Source organism: Ascaphus truei (genome assembly GCF_040206685.1).
Source record: "Ascaphus truei isolate aAscTru1 chromosome 6 unlocalized genomic scaffold, aAscTru1.hap1 SUPER_6_unloc_1, whole genome shotgun sequence".
Lineage (NCBI taxonomy): Eukaryota > Metazoa > Chordata > Amphibia > Anura > Ascaphidae > Ascaphus > Ascaphus truei.
Genome location: NW_027453833.1, coordinates 493,379 through 515,530, shown reverse-complemented (window position 1 = coordinate 515,530; position 22,152 = coordinate 493,379). Strand labels below are relative to the sequence as shown.

Sequence of the window (22,152 nt, the reverse complement as noted above, 5' to 3'; positions counted from 1 at the left end):
CACTGTAAGGTCAAATGTAAGAGGCGTCCAGCCCACAGCTTACACTGTAAGTAAATGTAAGAGGCGTCCCAGCCCCACAGCTTACACTGTAAGTAAATGTAAGAGGCGTCCCAGCCCCACAGCTTACACTGTAAGTAAATGTAAGAGGCGTCCAGCCCCACAGCTTACACTGTAAGTAAATGTAAGAGGCGTCCCAGCCCCACAGCTTACACTGTAAGTAAATGTAAGAGGCGTCCCTGCCCCACAGCTTACACTGTAAGTAAATGTAAGAGGCGTCCCAGCCCCACAGCTTACACTGTAAGTAAATGTAAGAGGCGTCCCTGCCCCACAGCTTACACTGTAAGTAAATGTAAGAGGCGTCCCTGCCCCACAGCTTACACTGTAAGTAAATGTAAGAGGCGTCCCAGCCCCACAGCTTACACTGTAAGTAAATGTAAGAGGCGTCCCAGCCCCACAGCTTACACTGTAAGTAAATGTAAGAGGCGTCCCTGCCCCACAGCTTACACTGTAAGTAAATGTAAGAGGCGTCCCTGCCCCACAGCTTACACTGTAAGTAAATGTAAGAGGCGTCCCAGCCCCACAGCTTACACTGTAAGTAAATGTAAGAGGCGTCCCTGCCCCACAGCTTACACTGTAAGTAAATGTAAGAGGCGTCCCTGCCCCACAGCTTACACTGTAAGTAAATGTAAGAGGCGTCCCTGCCCCACAGCTTACACTGTAAGTAAATGTAAGAGGCGTCCCTGCCCCACAGCTTACACTGTAAGTAAATGTAAGAGGCGTCCCAGCCCCACAGCTTACACTGTAAGTAAATGTAAGAGGCGTCCCTGCCCCACAGCTTACACTGTAAGTAAATGTAAGAGGCGTCCCAGCCCCACAGCTTACACTGTAAGTAAATGTAAGAGGCGTCCCTGCCCACAGCTTACACTGTAAGTAAATGTAAGAGGCGTCCCTGCCCCACAGCTTACACTGTAAGTAAATGTAAGAGGCGTCCCAGCCCCACAGCTTACACTGTAAGTAAATGTAAGAGGCGTCCCAGCCCCACAGCTTACACTGTAAGTAAATGTAAGAGGCGTCCCAGCCCCACAGCTTACACTGTAAGTAAATGTAAGAGGCGTCCCAGCCCCACAGCTTACACTGTAAGTAAATGTAAGAGGCGTCCCAGCCCCACAGCTTACACTGTAAGTAAATGTAAGAGGCGTCCCAGCCCCACAGCTTACACTGTAAGTAAATGTAAGAGGCGTCCCTGCCCCACAGCTTACACTGTAAGTAAATGTAAGAGGCGTCCCGGCCCCACAGCTTACACTGTAAGTAAATGTAAGAGGCGTCCCAGCCCCACAGCTTACACTGTAAGTAAATGTAAGAGGCGTCCCAGCCCCACAGCTTACACTGTAAGTAAATGTAAGAGGCGTCCCAGCCCCACAGCTTACACTGTAAGTAAATGTAAGAGGCGTCCCGGCCCCACAGCTTACACTGTAAGTAAATGTAAGAGGCGTCCCAGCCCCACAGCTTACACTGTAAGTAAATGTAAGAGGCGTCCCAGCCCCACAGCTTACACTGTAAGTAAATGTAAGAGGCGTCCCGCCCCACAGCTTACACTGTAAGTAAATGTAAGAGGCGTCCCAGCCCCACAGCTTACACTGTAAGTAAATGTAAGAGGCGTCCCAGCCCCACAGCTTACACTGTAAGTAAATGTAAGAGGCGTCCCAGCCCCACAGCTTACACTGTAAGTAAATGTAAGAGGCGTCCCAGCCCCACAGCTTACACTGTAAGTAAATGTAAGAGGCGTCCCTGCCCCACAGCTTACACTGTAAGTAAATGTAAGAGGCGTCCCAGCCCCACAGCTTACACTGTAAGTAAATGTAAGAGGCGTCCCTGCCCCACAGCTTACACTGTAAGTAAATGTAAGAGGCGTCCCAGCCCCACAGCTTACACTGTAAGTAAATGTAAGAGGCGTCCCAGCCCCACAGCTTACACTGTAAGTAAATGTAAGAGGCGTCCCTGCCCCACAGCTTACACTGTAAGTAAATGTAAGAGGCGTCCCAGCCCCACAGCTTACACTGTAAGTAAATGTAAGAGGCGTCCCTGCCCCACAGCTTACACTGTAAGTAAATGTAAGAGGCGTCCCAGCCCCACAGCTTACACTGTAAGTAAATGTAAGAGGCGTCCCAGCCCCACAGCTTACACTGTAAGTAAATGTAAGAGGCGTCCCTGCCCCACAGCTTACACTGTAAGTAAATGTAAGAGGCGTCCCAGCCCCACAGCTTACACTGTAAGTAAATGTAAGAGGCGTCCCTGCCCCACAGCTTACACTGTAAGTAAATGTAAGAGGCGTCCCAGCCCCACAGCTTACACTGTAAGTAAATGTAAGAGGCGTCCCTGCCCCACAGCTTACACTGTAAGTAAATGTAAGAGGCGTCCCTGCCCCACAGCTTACACTGTAAGTAAATGTAAGAGGCGTCCCAGCCCCACAGCTTACACTGTAAGTAAATGTAAGAGGCGTCCCAGCCCCACAGCTTACACTGTAAGTAAATGTAAGAGGCGTCCCTGCCCCACAGCTTACACTGTAAGTAAATGTAAGAGGCGTCCCTGCCCCACAGCTTACACTGTAAGTAAATGTAAGAGGCGTCCCTGCCCCACAGCTTACACTGTAAGTAAATGTAAGAGGCGTCCCAGCCCCACAGCTTACACTGTAAGTAAATGTAAGAGGCGTCCCTGCCCCACAGCTTACACTGTAAGTAAATGTAAGAGGCGTCCCAGCCCCACAGCTTACACTGTAAGTAAATGTAAGAGGCGTCCCTGCCCCACAGCTTACACTGTAAGTAAATGTAAGAGGCGTCCCTGCCCCACAGCTTACACTGTAAGTAAATGTAAGAGGCGTCCCAGCCCCACAGCTTACACTGTAAGTAAATGTAAGAGGCGTCCCAGCCCCACAGCTTACACTGTAAGTAAATGTAAGAGGCGTCCCAGCCCCACAGCTTACACTGTAAGTAAATGTAAGAGGCGTCCCTGCCCCACAGCTTACACTGTAAGTAAATGTAAGAGGCGTCCCAGCCCCACAGCTTACACTGTAAGTAAATGTAAGAGGCGTCCCTGCCCCACAGCTTACACTGTAAGTAAATGTAAGAGGCGTCCCTGCCCCACAGCTTACACTGTAAGTAAATGTAAGAGGCGTCCCTGCCCCACAGCTTACACTGTAAGTAAATGTAAGAGGCGTCCCTGCCCCACAGCTTACACTGTAAGTAAATGTAAGAGGCGTCCCAGCCCCACAGCTTACACTGTAAGTAAATGTAAGAGGCGTCCCTGCCCCACAGCTTACACTGTAAGTAAATGTAAGAGGCGTCCCAGCCCCACAGCTTACACTGTAAGTAAATGTAAGAGGCGTCCCAGCCCCACAGCTTACACTGTAAGTAAATGTAAGAGGCGTCCCTGCCCCACAGCTTACACTGTAAGTAAATGTAAGAGGCGTCCCTGCCCCACAGCTTACACTGTAAGTAAATGTAAGAGGCGTCCCTGCCCCACAGCTTACACTGTAAGTAAATGTAAGAGGCGTCCCAGCCCCACAGCTTACACTGTAAGTAAATGTAAGAGGCGTCCCAGCCCCACAGCTTACACTGTAAGTAAATGTAAGAGGCGTCCCAGCCCCACAGCTTACACTGTAAGTAAATGTAAGAGGCGTCCCTGCCCCACAGCTTACACTGTAAGTAAATGTAAGAGGCGTCCCTGCCCCACAGCTTACACTGTAAGTAAATGTAAGAGGCGTCCCAGCCCCACAGCTTACACTGTAAGTAAATGTAAGAGGCGTCCCGGCCCCACAGCTTACACTGTAAGTAAATGTAAGAGGCGTCCCAGCCCCACAGCTTACACTGTAAGTAAATGTAAGAGGCGTCCCAGCCCCACAGCTTACACTGTAAGTAAATGTAAGAGGCGTCCCAGCCCCACAGCTTACACTGTAAGTAAATGTAAGAGGCGTCCCTGCCCCACAGCTTACACTGTAAGTAAATGTAAGAGGCGTCCCAGCCCCACAGCTTACACTGTAAGTAAATGTAAGAGGCGTCCAGCCCCACAGCTTACACTGTAAGTAAATGTAAGAGGCGTCCAGCCCCACAGCTTACACTGTAAGTAAATGTAAGAGGCGTCCCGGCCCCACAGCTTACACTGTAAGTAAATGTAAGAGGCGTCCCTGCCCCACAGCTTACACTGTAAGTAAATGTAAGAGGCGTCCCTGCCCCACAGCTTACACTGTAAGTAAATGTAAGAGGCGTCCCAGCCCCACAGCTTACACTGTAAGTAAATGTAAGAGGCGTCCCAGCCCCACAGCTTACACTGTAAGTAAATGTAAGAGGTCCCAGCCCCACAGCTTACACTGTAAGTAAATGTAAGAGGCGTCCCAGCCCCACAGCTTACACTGTAAGTAAATGTAAGAGGCGTCCCAGCCCCACAGCTTACACTGTAAGTAAATGTAAGAGGCGTCCCAGCCCCACAGCTTACACTGTAAGTAAATGTAAGAGGCGTCCCTGCCCACAGCTTACACTGTAAGTAAATGTAAGAGGCGTCCCAGCCCCACAGCTTACACTGTAAGTAAATGTAAGAGGCGTCCCAGCCCCACAGCTTACACTGTAAGTAAATGTAAGAGGCGTCCCTGCCCCACAGCTTACACTGTAAGTAAATGTAAGAGGCGTCCCAGCCCCACAGCTTACACTGTAAGTAAATGTAAGAGGCGTCCCAGCCCCACAGCTTACACTGTAAGTAAATGTAAGAGGCGTCCCAGCCCCACAGCTTACACTGTAAGTAAATGTAAGAGGCGTCCCAGCCCCACAGCTTACACTGTAAGTAAATGTAAGAGGCGTCCCTGCCCCACAGCTTACACTGTAAGTAAATGTAAGAGGCGTCCCAGCCCCACAGCTTACACTGTAAGTAAATGTAAGAGGCGTCCCTGCCCCACAGCTTACACTGTAAGTAAATGTAAGAGGCGTCCCTGCCCCACAGCTTACACTGTAAGTAAATGTAAGAGGCGTCCCAGCCCCACAGCTTACACTGTAAGTAAATGTAAGAGGCGTCCCTGCCCCACAGCTTACACTGTAAGTAAATGTAAGAGGCGTCCAGCCCCACAGCTTACACTGTAAGTAAATGTAAGAGGCGTCCCAGCCCCACAGCTTACACTGTAAGTAAATGTAAGAGGCGTCCCAGCCCCACAGCTTACACTGTAAGTAAATGTAAGAGGCGTCCCGGCCCCACAGCTTACACTGTAAGTAAATGTAAGAGGCGTCCCGGCCCCACAGCTTACACTGTAAGTAAATGTAAGAGGCGTCCCAGCCCCACAGCTTACACTGTAAGTAAATGTAAGAGGCGTCCCTGCCCCACAGCTTACACTGTAAGTAAATGTAAGAGGCGTCCCAGGCCCCACAGCTTACACTGTAAGTAAATGTAAGAGGCGTCCCAGCCCCACAGCTTACACTGTAAGTAAATGTAAGAGGCGTCCCTGCCCCACAGCTTACACTGTAAGTAAATGTAAGAGGCGTCCCTGCCCCACAGCTTACACTGTAAGTAAATGTAAGAGGCGTCCCGCCCCACAGCTTACACTGTAAGTAAATGTAAGAGGCGTCCCAGCCCCACAGCTTACACTGTAAGTAAATGTAAGAGGCGTCCCTGCCCCACAGCTTACACTGTAAGTAAATGTAAGAGGCGTCCCAGCCCCACAGCTTACACTGTAAGTAAATGTAAGAGGCGTCCCAGCCCCACAGCTTACACTGTAAGTAAATGTAAGAGGCGTCCCTGCCCCACAGCTTACACTGTAAGTAAATGTAAGAGGCGTCCCAGCCCCACAGCTTACACTGTAAGTAAATGTAAGAGGCGTCCCAGCCCCACAGCTTACACTGTAAGTAAATGTAAGAGGCGTCCCAGCCCCACAGCTTACACTGTAAGTAAATGTAAGAGGCGTCCCTGCCCCACAGCTTACACTGTAAGTAAATGTAAGAGGCGTCCCAGCCCCACAGCTTACACTGTAAGTAAATGTAAGAGGCGTCCCAGCCCCACAGCTTACACTGTAAGTAAATGTAAGAGGCGTCCCTGCCCCACAGCTTACACTGTAAGTAAATGTAAGAGGCGTCCCAGCCCCACAGCTTACACTGTAAGTAAATGTAAGAGGCGTCCCAGCCCCACAGCTTACACTGTAAGTAAATGTAAGAGGCGTCCCAGCCCCACAGCTTACACTGTAAGTAAATGTAAGAGGCGTCCCTGCCCCACAGCTTACACTGTAAGTAAATGTAAGAGGCGTCCCAGCCCCACAGCTTACACTGTAAGTAAATGTAAGAGGCGTCCCTGCCCCACAGCTTACACTGTAAGTAAATGTAAGAGGCGTCCCTGCCCCACAGCTTACACTGTAAGTAAATGTAAGAGGCGTCCCAGCCCCACAGCTTACACTGTAAGTAAATGTAAGAGGCGTCCCTGCCCCACAGCTTACACTGTAAGTAAATGTAAGAGGCGTCCAGCCCCACAGCTTACACTGTAAGTAAATGTAAGAGGCGTCCCTGCCCCACAGCTTACACTGTAAGTAAATGTAAGAGGCGTCCCAGCCCCACAGCTTACACTGTAAGTAAATGTAAGAGGCGTCCCTGCCCCACAGCTTACACTGTAAGTAAATGTAAGAGGCGTCCCAGCCCCACAGCTTACACTGTAAGTAAATGTAAGAGGCGTCCCTGCCCCACAGCTTACACTGTAAGTAAATGTAAGAGGCGTCCACTTGCCCCACAGCTTACACTGTAAGTAAATGTAAGAGGCGTCCCAGCCCCACAGCTTACACTGTAAGTAAATGTAAGAGGCGTCCCAGCCCCACAGCTTACACTGTAAGTAAATGTAAGAGGCGTCCCTGCCCCACAGCTTACACTGTAAGTAAATGTAAGAGGCGTCCCAGCCCCACAGCTTACACTGTAAGTAAATGTAAGAGGCGTCCCAGCCCCACAGCTTACACTGTAAGTAAATGTAAGAGGCGTCCCAGCCCCACAGCTTACACTGTAAGTAAATGTAAGAGGCGTCCCGGCCCCACAGCTTACACTGTAAGTAAATGTAAGAGGCGTCCCAGCCCCACAGCTTACACTGTAAGTAAATGTAAGAGGCGTCCCAGCCCCACAGCTTACACTGTAAGTAAATGTAAGAGGCGTCCCAGCCCCACAGCTTACACTGTAAGTAAATGTAAGAGGCGTCCCAGCCCCACAGCTTACACTGTAAGTAAATGTAAGAGGCGTCCAGCCCCACAGCTTACACTGTAAGTAAATGTAAGAGGCGTCCCAGCCCCACAGCTTACACTGTAAGTAAATGTAAGAGGCGTCCCTGCCCCACAGCTTACACTGTAAGTAAATGTAAGAGGCGTCCCAGCCCACAGCTTACACTGTAAGTAAATGTAAGAGGCGTCCCTGCCCCACAGCTTACACTGTAAGTAAATGTAAGAGGCGTCCCAGCCCCACAGCTTACACTGTAAGTAAATGTAAGAGGCGTCCCTGCCCCACAGCTTACACTGTAAGTAAATGTAAGCAGTGCCAGCCCCACAGCTTACACTGTAAGTAAATGTAAGAGGCGTCCCAGCCCCACAGCTTACACTGTAAGTAAATGTAAGAGGCGTCCCTGCCCACAGCTTACACTGTAAGTAAATGTAAGAGGCGTCCCAGCCCCACAGCTTACACTGTAAGTAAATGTAAGAGGCGTCCCTGCCCCACAGCTTACACTGTAAGTAAATGTAAGAGGCGTCCCAGCCCCACAGCTTACACTGTAAGTAAATGTAAGAGGCGTCCCTGCCCCACAGCTTACACTGTAAGTAAATGTAAGAGGCGTCCCTGCCCACAGCTTACACTGTAAGTAAATGTAAGAGGCGTCCCAGCCCCACAGCTTACACTGTAAGTAAATGTAAGAGGCGTCCCTGCCCCACAGCTTACACTGTAAGTAAATGTAAGAGGCGTCCCTGCCCCACAGCTTACACTGTAAGTAAATGTAAGAGGCGTCCCAGCCCCACAGCTTACACTGTAAGTAAATGTAAGAGGCGTCCCTGCCCCACAGCTTACACTGTAAGTAAATGTAAGAGGCGTCCCAGCCCCACAGCTTACACTGTAAGTAAATGTAAGAGGCGTCCCTGCCCCACAGCTTACACTGTAAGTAAATGTAAGCAGTGCCAGCCCCACAGCTTACACTGTAAGTAAATGTAAGAGGCGTCCCAGCCCCACAGCTTACACTGTAAGTAAATGTAAGAGGCGTCCCAGCCCCACAGCTTACACTGTAAGTAAATGTAAGAGGCGTCCCGGCCCCACAGCTTACACTGTAAGTAAATGTAAGAGGCGTCCCGGCCCCACAGCTTACACTGTAAGTAAATGTAAGAGGCGTCCCGGCCCCACAGCTTACACTGTAAGTAAATGTAAGAGGCGTCCCGGCCCCACAGCTTACACTGTAAGTAAATGTAAGAGGCGTCCCGGCCCCACAGCTTACACTGTAAGTAAATGTAAGAGGCGTCCCGGCCCCACAGCTTACACTGTAAGTAAATGTAAGAGGCGTCCCGGCCCCACAGCTTACACTGTAAGTAAATGTAAGAGGCGTCCCGGCCCCACAGCTTACACTGTAAGTAAATGTAAGAGGCGTCCCGGCCCCACAGCTTACACTGTAAGTAAATGTAAGAGGCGTCCCAGCCCCACAGCTTACACTGTAAGTAAATGTAAGAGGCGTCCCTGCCCCACAGCTTACACTGTAAGTAAATGTAAGAGGCGTCCCGGCCCCACAGCTTACACTGTAAGTAAATGTAAGAGGCGTCCCAGCCCCACAGCTTACACTGTAAGTAAATGTAAGAGGCGTCCCTGCCCCACAGCTTACACTGTAAGTAAATGTAAGAGGCGTCCCAGCCCCACAGCTTACACTGTAAGTAAATGTAAGAGGCGTCCCAGCCCCACAGCTTACACTGTAAGTAAATGTAAGAGGCGTCCCAGCCCCACAGCTTACACTGTAAGTAAATGTAAGAGGCGTCCCTGCCCCACAGCTTACACTGTAAGTAAATGTAAGAGGCGTCCCAGCCCCACAGCTTACACTGTAAGTAAATGTAAGAGGCGTCCCAGCCCCACAGCTTACACTGTAAGTAAATGTAAGAGGCGCCCTGCCCCACAGCTTACACTGTAAGTAAATGTAAGAGGCGTCCCAGCCCCACAGCTTACACTGTAAGTAAATGTAAGAGGCGTCCCTGCCCCACAGCTTACACTGTAAGTAAATGTAAGAGGCGTCCCAGCCCCACAGCTTACACTGTAAGTAAATGTAAGAGGCGTCCCAGCCCCACAGCTTACACTGTAAGTAAATGTAAGAGGCGTCCCAGCCCCACAGCTTACACTGTAAGTAAATGTAAGAGGCGTCCCGGCCCCACAGCTTACACTGTAAGTAAATGTAAGAGGCGTCCCAGCCCCACAGCTTACACTGTAAGTAAATGTAAGAGGCGTCCCAGCCCCACAGCTTACACTGTAAGTAAATGTAAGAGGCGTCCCAGCCCCACAGCTTACACTGTAAGTAAATGTAAGAGGCGTCCCAGCCCCACAGCTTACACTGTAAGTAAATGTAAGAGGCGTCCCAGCCCCACAGCTTACACTGTAAGTAAATGTAAGAGGCGTCCCAGCCCCACAGCTTACACTGTAAGTAAATGTAAGAGGCGTCCCAGCCCCACAGCTTACACTGTAAGTAAATGTAAGAGGCGTCCCAGCCCCACAGCTTACACTGTAAGTAAATGTAAGAGGCGTCCCAGCCCCACAGCTTACACTGTAAGTAAATGTAAGAGGCGTCCCAGCCCCACAGCTTACACTGTAAGTAAATGTAAGAGGCGTCCCAGCCCCACAGCTTACACTGTAAGTTAATGTAAGAGGCGTCCCGGCCCCACAGCTTACACTGTAAGTAAATGTAAGAGGCGTCCCGGCCCCACAGCTTACACTGTAAGTAAATGTAAGAGGCGTCCCGGCCCCACAGCTTACACTGTAAGTAAATGTAAGAGGCGTCCCGGCCCCACAGCTTACACTGTAAGTAAATGTAAGAGGCGTCCCGGCCCCACAGCTTACACTGTAAGTAAATGTAAGAGGCGTCCCAGCCCCACAGCTTACACTGTAAGTAAATGTAAGAGGCGTCCCTGCCCCACAGCTTACACTGTAAGTAAATGTAAGAGGCGTCCCGGCCCCACAGCTTACACTGTAAGTAAATGTAAGAGGCGTCCCGGCCCCACAGCTTACACTGTAAGTAAATGTAAGAGGCGTCCCGGCCCCACAGCTTACACTGTAAGTAAATGTAAGAGGCGTCCCGGCCCCACAGCTTACACTGTAAGTAAATGTAAGAGGCGTCCCGGCCCCACAGCTTACACTGTAAGTAAATGTAAGAGGCGTCCCGGCCCCACAGCTTACACTGTAAGTAAATGTAAGAGGCGTCCCGGCCCCACAGCTTACACTGTAAGTAAATGTAAGAGGCGTCCCGGCCCCACAGCTTACACTGTAAGTAAATGTAAGAGGCGTCCCAGCCCCACAGCTTACACTGTAAGTAAATGTAAGAGGCGTCCCTGCCCCACAGCTTACACTGTAAGTAAATGTAAGAGGCGTCCCAGCCCCACAGCTTACACTGTAAGTAAATGTAAGAGGCGTCCCGGCCCCACAGCTTACACTGTAAGTAAATGTAAGAGGCGTCCCAGCCCCACAGCTTACACTGTAAGTAAATGTAAGAGGCGTCCCAGCCCCACAGCTTACACTGTAAGTAAATGTAAGAGGCGTCCCAGCCCCACAGCTTACACTGTAAGTAAATGTAAGAGGCGTCCCAGCCCCACAGCTTACACTGTAAGTAAATGTAAGAGGCGTCCCAGCCCCACAGCTTACACTGTAAGTAAATGTAAGAGGCGTCCCGGCCCCACAGCTTACACTGTAAGTAAATGTAAGAGGCGTCCCTGCCCCACAGCTTACACTGTAAGTAAATGTAAGAGGCGTCCCTGCCCCACAGCTTACACTGTAAGTAAATGTAAGAGGCGTCCCAGCCCCACAGCTTACACTGTAAGTAAATGTAAGAGGCGTCCCAGCCCCACAGCTTACACTGTAAGTAAATGTAAGAGGCGTCCCAGCCCCACAGCTTACACTGTAAGTAAATGTAAGAGGCGTCCCAGCCCCACAGCTTACACTGTAAGTAAATGTAAGAGGCGTCCCAGCCCCACAGCTTACACTGTAAGTAAATGTAAGAGGCGTCCCAGCCCCACAGCTTACACTGTAAGTAAATGTAAGAGGCGTCCCGGCCCCACAGCTTACACTGTAAGTAAATGTAAGAGGCGTCCCAGCCCCACAGCTTACACTGTAAGTAAATGTAAGAGGCGTCCCGGCCCCACAGCTTACACTGTAAGTAAATGTAAGAGGCGTCCCGGCCCCACAGCTTACACTGTAAGTAAATGTAAGAGGCGTCCCTGCCCCACAGCTTACACTGTAAGTAAATGTAAGAGGCGTCCCTGCCCCACAGCTTACACTGTAAGTAAATGTAAGAGGCGTCCCAGCCCCACAGCTTACACTGTAAGTAAATGTAAGAGGCGTCCCGGCCCCACAGCTTACACTGTAAGTAAATGTAAGAGGCGTCCCTGCCCCACAGCTTACACTGTAAGTAAATGTAAGAGGCGTCCCGGCCCCACAGCTTACACTGTAAGTAAATGTAAGAGGCGTCCCGGCCCCACAGCTTACACTGTAAGTAAATGTAAGAGGCGTCCCAGCCCCACAGCTTACACTGTAAGTAAATGTAAGAGGCGTCCCAGCCCCACAGCTTACACTGTAAGTAAATGTAAGAGGCGTCCCAGCCCCACAGCTTACACTGTAAGTAAATGTAAGAGGCGTCCCAGCCCCACAGCTTACACTGTAAGTAAATGTAAGAGGCGTCCCAGCCCCACAGCTTACACTGTAAGTAAATGTAAGAGGCGTCCCTGCCCCACAGCTTACACTGTAAGTAAATGTAAGAGGCGTCCCTGCCCCACAGCTTACACTGTAAGTAAATGTAAGAGGCGTCCCTGCCCCACAGCTTACACTGTAAGTAAATGTAAGAGGCGTCCCAGCCCCACAGCTTACACTGTAAGTAAATGTAAGAGGCGTCCCGGCCCCACAGCTTACACTGTAAGTAAATGTAAGAGGCGTCCCAGCCCCACAGCTTAGACTGTAAGTAAATGTAAGAGGCGTCCCAGCCCCACAGCTTACACTGTAAGTAAATGTAAGCAGTGCCAGCCCACAGCTTACACTGTAAGTAAATGTAAGAGGCGTCCCAGCCCCACAGCTTACACTGTAAGTAAATGTAAGAGGCGTCCCAGCCCCACAGCTTACACTGTAAGTAAATGTAAGAGGCGTCCCTGCCCCACAGCTTACACTGTAAGTAAATGTAAGAGGCGTCCCGGCCCCACAGCTTACACTGTAAGTAAATGTAAGAGGTGTCCCAGCCCCACAGCTTACACTGTAAGTAAATGTAAGCAGTGCCTGGCGTTCACAATGCAAAGCTGGAAGGATCTGGTTCTAGCTAATTCCCTTCACCCCGCTATCAATGTGTAAGTTAGTGTGTGTGTCTGGTAATTGTGTGCTAATTGTTGTCACTTTGTCTTAGTAGCTGTCCTGTAGATTGTAAGCTCTCTGGGTTGGGGCCTCCTTTCCTTATCGGCTTGCGTTCGTATGTAATTCTGGTGTACAACGCTGTGGAATATGATTGCGCATTATAAATAAGAGATTATAATATGTTAGAACGCAGAGTAGAACTTGTACCATAACACAGTAGTACTTGTGATTGGCCTTACACTACGGGTACATACCCACTCGGCGGCGGAGGCTGTATCACTTGGGCGGCTCTGTGTTGGGATTGGCCTTACACTACGGGTACATACGCACCCGGCGGCGGGGGCTGTATCACTTGGGCGGCTCTGTGTTGGGATTGGCCTTACACTACGGGTACATACGCACCCGGCGGGGGCTGTATCACTTGGGCTGCTCTCTGTGTTGGGATTGGCCTTACACTACGGGTACTTCCCGGCGGCGGGGGCTGTATCACTTGGGCTGCTCTCTTGTGTTGGGATTGGCCTTACACTACGGGTACATACCCACTCGGCGGCGGGGGCTGTATCACTTAGGCGGCTCTCTGTGTTGGGATTGGCCTTACACTACGGGTACATACGCACCCGGCGGCGGGGGCTGTATCACTTGGGCGGCTCTGTGTTGGGATTGGCCTTACACTACGGGTACGTACGCACCCGGCGGCGGGGGCTGTATCACTTGGGCGGCTCTCTGTGTTGGGATTGGCCTTACACTACGGGTACTTCCCGGCGGCGGGGGCTGTATCACTTGGGCGGCTCTCTGTGTTGGGATTGGCCTTACACTACGGGTACATACGCACCCGGCGGCGGGGGCTGTATCACTTGGGCGGCTCTCTGTGTTGGGATTGGCCTTACACTACGGGTACTTCCCGGCGGCGGGGGCTGTATCACTTGGGCGGTTCTGTGTTGGGATTGGCCTTACACTACGGGTACATACGCACCCGGCGGCGGGGGCTGTATCACTTGGGCTGCTCTCTGTGTTGGGATTGGCCTTACACTACGGGTACATACGCACCCGGCGGCGGGGGCTGTATCACTTGGGCGGCTCTGTGTTGGGATTGGCCTTACACTACGGGTACATACGCACCCGGCGGCGGGGGCTGTATCACTTGGGCGGCTCTCTGTGTTGGGATTGGCCTTACACTACGGGTACTTCCCGGCGGCGGGGGCTGTATCACTTGGGCGGCTCTCTGTGTTGGGATTGGCCTTACACTACGGGTACTTACCCGGCGGCGGGGGCTGTATCACTTGGGCGGCTCTCTGTGTTGGGATTGGCCTTACACTACGGGTACTTCCCGGCGGCGGGGGCTGTATCACTTGGGCGGCTCTCTGTGTTGGGATTGGCCTTACACTACGGGTACTTACCCGGCGGCGGGGGCTGTATCACTTGGGCGGCTCTGTGTTGGGATTGGCCTTACACTACGGGTACATACCCACCCGGCGGCGGGGGCTGTATCACTTGGGCGGCTCTCTGTGTTGGGATTGGCCTTACACTACGGGTACTTGCCCGGCGGCGGGGGCTGTATCACTTGGGCGGCTCTCTGTGTTGGGATTGGCCTTACACTACGGGTACTTACCCGGCGGCGGGGGCTGTATCACTTGGGCGGCTCTGTGTTGGGATTGGCCTTACACTACGGGTACATACGCACCCGGCGGCGGGGGCTGTATCACTTGGGCGGCTCTCTGTGTTGGGATTGGCCTTACACTACGGGTACTTCCCGGCGGCGGGGGCTGTATCACTTGGGCGGCTCTCTGTGTTGGGATTGGCCTTACACTACGGGTACTTCCCGGCGGCGGGGGCTGTATCACTTGGGCTGCTCTGTGTTGGGATTGGCCTTACACTACGGGTACATACCCACTCGGCGGCGGGGGCTGTATCACTTGGGCTGCTCCCTGTTGTGATAGCAGTAGCGGAGGAGGGTGTTGTGTGAGCAGTGTGTTGGCACTTACTCCTGTTGTCTCTTGTGTCTCTCACAGAAGCTGCAGTTTCGTGCCTCAGTGAGTCCGGGTTTGCAGTGACTGCTTTGGGTGCCGTGTGAGTCACTGTCCGTAGCTTCTCTCCTTGCCGGCGGCCGCAGAGGCTGCCCACACAATGGCTGGAATGAGGAGGCCGGTGCTGTGCTGGGAGGAGGATGAGTGCCTGGAGTACTACGGCCTGCTTTCTATGCATCACATGTTCCATGTCATTGGCTCCCAGCTAACAGAGCATGACATCGAGGCCCTGTCCTTCCTCCTGCACGAGTCCCATCCCTTCACACACCCACTTGACCCGCAGCTCTGGACCATCGAAGAGGAGGAGGGTGGTGGTGATGTGGACCCAAACTCTGCCCTGCTGGCCGCCTGGCAGAGGCGGAACCGTGCGCTCTGCGCCCAGAACCAACCCACCAGTGTTCACTTGGACACTGCTGAGCTCTTCCTGCCCAAGAGTGGCATGGAGCTGCTGCTGGAACTGGAGAGGCGGGGTAAATGTGACGAGGGCAACTTTACACAGGTCCTGCAGCTTCTGCGTGTGCTGACACGGCACGACCTGCTTCCTTACATCACCATGAAAAGACCCCGCACAGGTAGGACCCCCAGCGCGTGGTAACACGTTGCATTGCTTAATCCCCTAGGATAATGTTCGGGACCCATTCTGAGAAGAGGACATAAAACATTGCTCCAGCATCAGGCATGTTCCTTTCTGTGTTACATACGTGAGCACAATACCATGCGTCCGTGCAAATATCAACCTGATTCAGCAACAGATGTGTAGGGTCGGAAACCAGGGGGCTGTCTGCATAGTGCATATTGCCTCAAACTGGGATTTGCCCTGTCATGCTAGCAGTGACATTAAGCTAGGCCCTGTCTCTGTCCTGCTGGCAGTGATATTAAGCTAGGCCCTGTCTCTGTCCTGCTGGCAGTGACATTAAGCTAGGCCCTGTCTCTGTCCTGCTGGCAGTGACATTAAGCTAGGCCCTGTCTCTGTCCTGCTGGCAGTGACATTAAGCTAGGCCCTGTCTCTGTCCTGCTGGCAGTGATATTAAGCTAGGCCCTGTCTCTGTCCTGCTGGCAGTGACATTAAGCTAGGCCCTGTCTCTGTCCTGCTGGCAGTGACATTAAGCTAGGCCCTGTCTCTGTCCTGCTGGCAGTGACATTAAGCTAGGCCCTGTCTCTGTCCTGCTAGCAGTGACATTAAGCTAGGCCCTGTCTCTGTCCTGCTGGCAGTGACATTAAGCTAGGCCATGTCTCTGTCCTGCTGGCAGTGACATTAAGCTAGGCCCTGTCTCTGTCCTGCTGGCAGTGACATTAAGCTAGGCCCTGTCTCTGTCCTGCTGGCAGTGACATTAAGCTAGGCCCTGTCTCTGTCCTGCTGGCAGTGACATTAAGCTAGGCCCTGTCTCTGTCCTGCTGGCAGTGACATTAAGCTAGGCCCTGTCTCTGTCCTGCTGGCAGTGACATTAAGCTAGGCCCTGTCTCTGTCCTGCTGGCAGTGACATTAAGCTAGGCCCTGTCTCTGTCCTGCTAGCAGTGACATTAAGCTAGACCCTGTCTCTGTCCTGCTGGCAGTGACATTAAGCTAGGCCCTGTCTCTGTCCTGCTAGCAGTGACATTAAGCTAGGCCCTGTCTCTGTCCTGCTGGCAGTGACATTAAGCTAGGCCCTGTCTCTGTCCTGCTGGCAGTGACATTAAGCTAGGCCCTGTCTCTGTCCTGCTGGCAGTGACATTAAGCTAGGCCCTGTCTCTGTCCTGCTAGCAGTGACATTAAGCTAGGCCCTGTCTCTGTCCTGCTGGCAGTGACATTAAGCTAGGCCCTGTCTCTGTTCTGCTAGCAGTGACATTAAGCTAGACCCTGTCATGCTGGCAGTGACATTAAGCTAGGCCCTGTCCTGCTGGCAGTGACATTAAGCTAGACCGTGTCCTGCTGGCAGTAACATTAAGCTAGGCCCTGTGCCTGTCCTGCTGGCAGTGACATTAAGCTAGACCCTGTCCTGCTGGCAGTAACATTAAGCTAGGCCCTGTCCTGCTGGCAGTGACATTAAGCTAGGCCCTGTCCTGTCCTGCTGGCAGTGACATTAAGCTAGGCCCTGTCCTGCTGGCAGTGACATTAAGCTAGGCCCTGTGCCTGTCCAGCTGGCAGTGACATTAAGCTAGGCCTTGTCCTGCTAGCAGTGACATTAAGCTAGGCCCTGTCCTGCTGGCAGTGACATTAAGCTAGGCCCTGTCCTGCTGGCAGTGACATTAAGCTAGGCCCTGTCCTGCTAGCAGTGACATTAAGCTAGGCCCTGTCCTGCTAGCAGTGACATTAAGCTAGGCCCTGTCCTGCTAGCAGTGACATTAAGCTAGGCCCTGTCTCTGTCCTGCTAGCAGTGACATTAAGCTAGGCCCTGTCCCTGTCCTGCTGGCAGTGACATTAAGCTAGACCCTGTCCTGCTAGCAGTGACATTAAGCTAGACCCTGTCCTGCTAGCAGTGACATTAAGCTAGACCCTGTCCTGCTGGCAGTGACATTAAGCTAGGCCCTGTCCTGCTAGCAGTGACATTAAGCTAGGCCCTGTCACTATCCTGCTAGCAGTGACATTAAGCCAGGCCCTGTCCTGCTAGCAGTGACATTAAGCTAGGCCCTGTGCCTGTCCTGTTGGCAGTGACATTAAGCTAGGCCCTGTCCTGCTAGCAGTGACATTAAGCTAGGCCCTGTGCCTGTCCTGTTGGCAGTGACATTAAGCTAGGCCCTGTCCTGCTAGCAGTGACATTAAGCTAGGCCCTGTGCCTGTCCTGTTAGCAGTGACATTAAGCTAGGCCCTGTCCTGCTAGCAGTGACATTAAGCTAGGCCCTGTGCCTGTCCCGTTGGCAGTGACATTAAGCTAGGCCCTGTCCTGCTAGCAGTGACATTAAGCTAGGCCATGTGCCTGTCCTGCTAGCAGTGACATTAAGCTAGGCCCTGTGCCTGTCCTGTTGGCAGTGACATTAAGCTAGGCCCTGTCCTGCTAGCAGTGACATTAAGCTAGACCCTGTGCCTGTCCTGTTGGCAGTGACATTAAGCTAGGCCCTGTCCTGCTAGCAGTGACATTAAGCTAGGCCATGTGCCTGTCCTGCTAGCAGTGACATTAAGCTAGGCCCTGTGCCTGTCCTGTTGGCAGTGACATTAAGCTAGGCCCTGTCCTGCTAGCAGTGACATTAAGCTAGGCCCTGTGCCTGTCCTGTTGGCAGTGACATTAAGCTAGGCCCTGTCCTGCTAGCAGAATGATGCAAGAATCCACCTGATACTACAGGACTTCTAATCCCTGCAAACAGACTGCTGTTGTGGGATGTCTCGGGTCACCTCTGCATTAAAATACTCTCACAAATCGGTATCATTTGATGACTTGTGTGAGGTTCTTGGAGGGTTTCATGGATCTAGAATACAAAATGATAGAATTTCCGACTTACACTCACGCCTAAAAATCACCAGTTTGTTCAGCTCTGTACAGACTGGGATTTGCAGTCCTTGCCCCAAACCGCTTGATATCTATTTACTTGTGACTAAGACATTAGATGAAGGGCATTGTAGGGATCTGTAATTAGAATTTCAACCACCTCGTCCCACTTCAAAGACCACTTTCTTTTCTCCTATACCTCCCTTTTTTTCTTCATATATCTTCTCCAACTTTGTGTTTCTTGCTTGGTGGTTCATGACTCCATGTTGTGCTGACTGGACGCCATGTGGCTGATACAATATTGCCCCCTTTGTAGTGTCCCCGGAGAGATACACTTATGGTCCTTCTGTGCTGGACTCTGACAAGCAGATGGACAAGTGTCTGAACCCTGCACCCTCCGAGGCCCGAGAGGAAAACGTGGAAACAGGTGAGGAAATGGAATCTGAACTTTGACCTCTGTCCACTTAGCTGCCAATCTGAACTTTGACCTCTGTCCACTTAGCTGCCACGCACGGTGCGTGGGAACTGTGAGGCAGCTAAAACTGTATCAGCACCTCCTGTTTTGTGCCGGGTGTACGTGGAAATAACTTGCAGACACACACCCCCAATACGTAACTCTAAGCATTACATAACCCAGCCAGGAGCCGCCATAACCATCACAGCCAAACCAACAGTGTAACCCTGAGACCGTGCTCAGAAATACCCCCAACAGTGTAACCGTCCTGAGACCGTGCTCAGAAATACCCCCAACAGTGTAACCGTCCCTGAGACCGTGCTCAGAAATACCCCCCAACCGTGTAACCGTCCCTGAGACCGTGCTCAGAAATACCCTCCCAACAGTGTAACCCTGAGACCGTGCTCAGAAATACCCCCCCCAACAGTGTAACCGTCCCTGAGACCGTGCTCAGAAATACCCCCAACAGTGTAACCGTCCTGAGACCGTGCTCAGAAATACCCCCAACAGTGTAACCGTCCCTGAGACCGTGCTCAGAAATACCCCCAACAGTGTAACCGTCCCTGAGACCGTGCTCAGAAATACCCCCAACAGTGTAACCGTCCCTGAGACCGTGCTCAGAAATACCCCCAACAGTGTAACCGTCCCTGAGACCGTGCTCAGAAATACCCCCAACAGTGTAACCGTCCCTGAGACCGTGCTCAGAAATACCCCCAACAGTGTAACCGTCCCTGAGACCGTGCTCAGAAATACCCCCCCAACCGTGTAACCGTCCCTGAGACCGTGCTCAGAAATACCCCCCAACAGTGTAACCGTCCCTGAGACCGTGCTCAGAAATACCCCCCAACAGTGTAACCCTGAGACCGTGCTCAGAAATACCCCCAACAGTGTAACCCTGAGACCGTGCTCAGAAATACCCCCCAACAGTGTAACCCTGAGACCGTGCTCAGAAATACCCTCCCAACAGTGTAACCGTCCCTGAGACCGTGCTCAGAAATACCCCCAACAGTGTAACCGTCCCTGAGACCGTGCTTAGAAATACCCCCAACAGTGTAACCGTCCCTGAGACCGTGCTCAGAAATACCCCCCCCAACAGTGTAACCGTCCCTGAGACCGTGCTCAGAAATACCCCCAACAGTGTAACCGTCCCTGAGACCGTGCTCAGAAATACCCCCAACAGTGTAACCGTCCCTGAGACCGTGCTCAGAAATACCCCCAACAGTGTAACCGTCCCTGAGACCGTGCTCAGAAATACCCCCAACAGTGTAACCGTCCCTGAGACCGTGCTCAGAAATACCCCCAACAGTGTAACCGTCCCTGAGACCGTGCTCAGAAATACCCCCAACAGTGTAACCCTGAGACCGTGCTCAGAAATACCCCCAACAGTGTAACCGTCCCTGAGACCGTGCTCAGAAATACCCCCCAACAGTGTAACCGTCCCTGAGACCGTGCTCAGAAATACCCCCCAACAGTGTAACCGTCCCTGAGACCGTGCTCAGAAATACCCCCCCAACCGTGTAACCGTCCCTGAGACCGTGCTCAGAAATACCCCCAACAGTGTAACCGTCCCTGAGACCGTGCTCAGAAATACCCCCCAACAGTGTAACCGTCCCTGAGACCGTGCTCAGAAATACCCCCAACAGTGTAACCCTGAGACCGTGCTCAGAAATACCCCCAACAGTGTAACCGTCCCTGAGACCGTGCTCAGAAATACCCCCCAACAGTGTAACCGTCCCTGAGACCGTGCTCAGAAATACCCCCAACAGTGTAACTGCCCCTGAGACCGTGCTCAGAAATACCCCCAACAGTGTAACCGTCCCTGAGACCGTGCTCAGAAATACCCCCAACAGTGTAACCGTCCCTGAGACCGTGCTCAGAAATACCCCCAACAGTGTAACTGCCCCTGAGACCGTGCTCAGAAATACCCCCAACAGTGTAACCGTCCCTGAGACCGTGCTCAGAAATACCCCCCAACAGTGTAACCGTCCCTGAGACCGTGCTCAGAAATACCCCCCAACAGTGTAACCGTCCCTGAGACCGTGCTCAGAAATACCCCCAACAGTGTAACCGTCCCTGAGACCGTGCTCAGAAATACCCCCCAACAGTGTAACCGTCCCTGAGACCGTGCTCAGAAATACCCCCAACAGTGTAACCGTCCCTGAGACCGTGCTCAGAAATACCCCCCCAACCGTGTAACCGTCCCTGAGACCGTGCTCAGAAATACCCCCCAACAGTGTAACCGTCCCTGAGACCGTGCTCAGAAATACCCCCAACAGTGTAACCCTGAGACCGTGCTCAGAAATACCCCCAACAGTGTAACCGTCCCTGAGACCGTGCTCAGAAATACCCTCCCAACAGTGTAACCGTCCCTGAGACCGTGCTCAGAAATACCCCCAACAGTGTAACCGTCCCTGAGACCGTGCTCAGAAATACCCCCCAACAGTGTAACCGTCCCTGAGACCGTGCTCAGAAATACCCCCCCAACCGTGTAACCGTCCCTGAGACCGTGCTCAGAAATACCCCCCAACAGTGTAACCGTCCCTGAGACCGTGCTCAGAAATACCCCCCCCAACAGTGTAACCGTCCCTGAGACCGTGCTCAGAAATACCCCCCCCAACAGTGTAACCGTCCCTGAGACCGTGCTCAGAAATACCCCCAACAGTGTAACCGTCCCTGAGACCGTGCTCAGAAATACCCCCAACAGTGTAACCGTCCCTGAGACCGTGCTCAGAAATACCCCCCAACAGTGTAACCGTCCCTGAGACCGTGCTCAGAAATACCCCCCAACAGTGTAACCGTCCCTGAGACCGTGCTCAGAAATACCCCCCAACAGTGTAACCGTCCCTGAGACCGTGCTCAGAAATACCCCCAACAGTGTAACCGTCCCTGAGACCGTGCTCAGAAATACCCCCCAACAGTGTAACCGTCCCTGAGACCGTGCTCAGAAATACCCCCAACAGTGTAACCGTCCCTGAGACCGTGCTCAGAAATACCCCCAACAGTGTAACCGTCCCTGAGACCGTGCTCAGAAATACCCCCCCCAACAGTGTAACCGTCCCTGAGACCGTGCTCAGAAATACCCTCCCAACAGTGTAACCGTCCCTGAGACCGTGCTCAGAAATACCCCCAACAGTGTAACCGTCCCTGAGACCGTGCTCAGAAATACCCCCCAACAGTGTAACCGTCCCTGAGACCGTGCTCAGAAATACCCCCCCAACCGTGTAACCGTCCCTGAGACCGTGCTCAGAAATACCCCCCAACAGTGTAACCGTCCCTGAGACCGTGCTCAGAAATACCCCCCCCAACAGTGTAACCGTCCCTGAGACCGTGCTTAGAAATACCCCCAACAGTGTAACCGTCCCTGAGACCGTGCTCAGAAATACCCCCAACAGTGTAACCGTCCCTGAGACCGTGCTCAGAAATACCCCCAACAGTGTAACCCTGAGACCGTGCTCAGAAATACCCCCCAACAGTGTAACCGTCCCGGAGACCGTGCTCAGAAATACCCCCAACAGTGTAACCGTCCCTGAGACCGTGCTCAGAAATACCCCCAACAGTGTAACCCTGAGACCGTGCTCAGAAATACCCCCCAACAGTGTAACCGTCCCTGAGACCGTGCTCAGAAATACCCCCAACAGTGTAACCCTGAGACCGTGCTCAGAAATACCCCCAACAGTGTAACCGTCCCTGAGACCGTGCTCAGAAATACCCTCCCAACAGTG

At 52.3% G+C, this 22,152-nt stretch overlaps 1 protein-coding gene across 2 annotated transcripts in view; it reads left to right on the top strand.

The window, feature by feature from the left end:
• Positions 1–22,152, top strand: part of LOC142473372 (death effector domain-containing protein-like) — a 57,672-nt gene that overhangs the window by 17,148 nt on the left and 18,372 nt on the right. For both annotated transcript variants that reach the window (XM_075580609.1, XM_075580610.1), the window contains exons 2-3: positions 14,561–15,147; positions 18,293–18,403. In XM_075580609.1, the coding sequence (XP_075436724.1) occupies positions 14,676–15,147; positions 18,293–18,403 (583 nt within the window). In that variant the 5' untranslated portion in view covers positions 14,561–14,675. The remainder of the gene's footprint in view (positions 1–14,560; positions 15,148–18,292; positions 18,404–22,152) is intronic.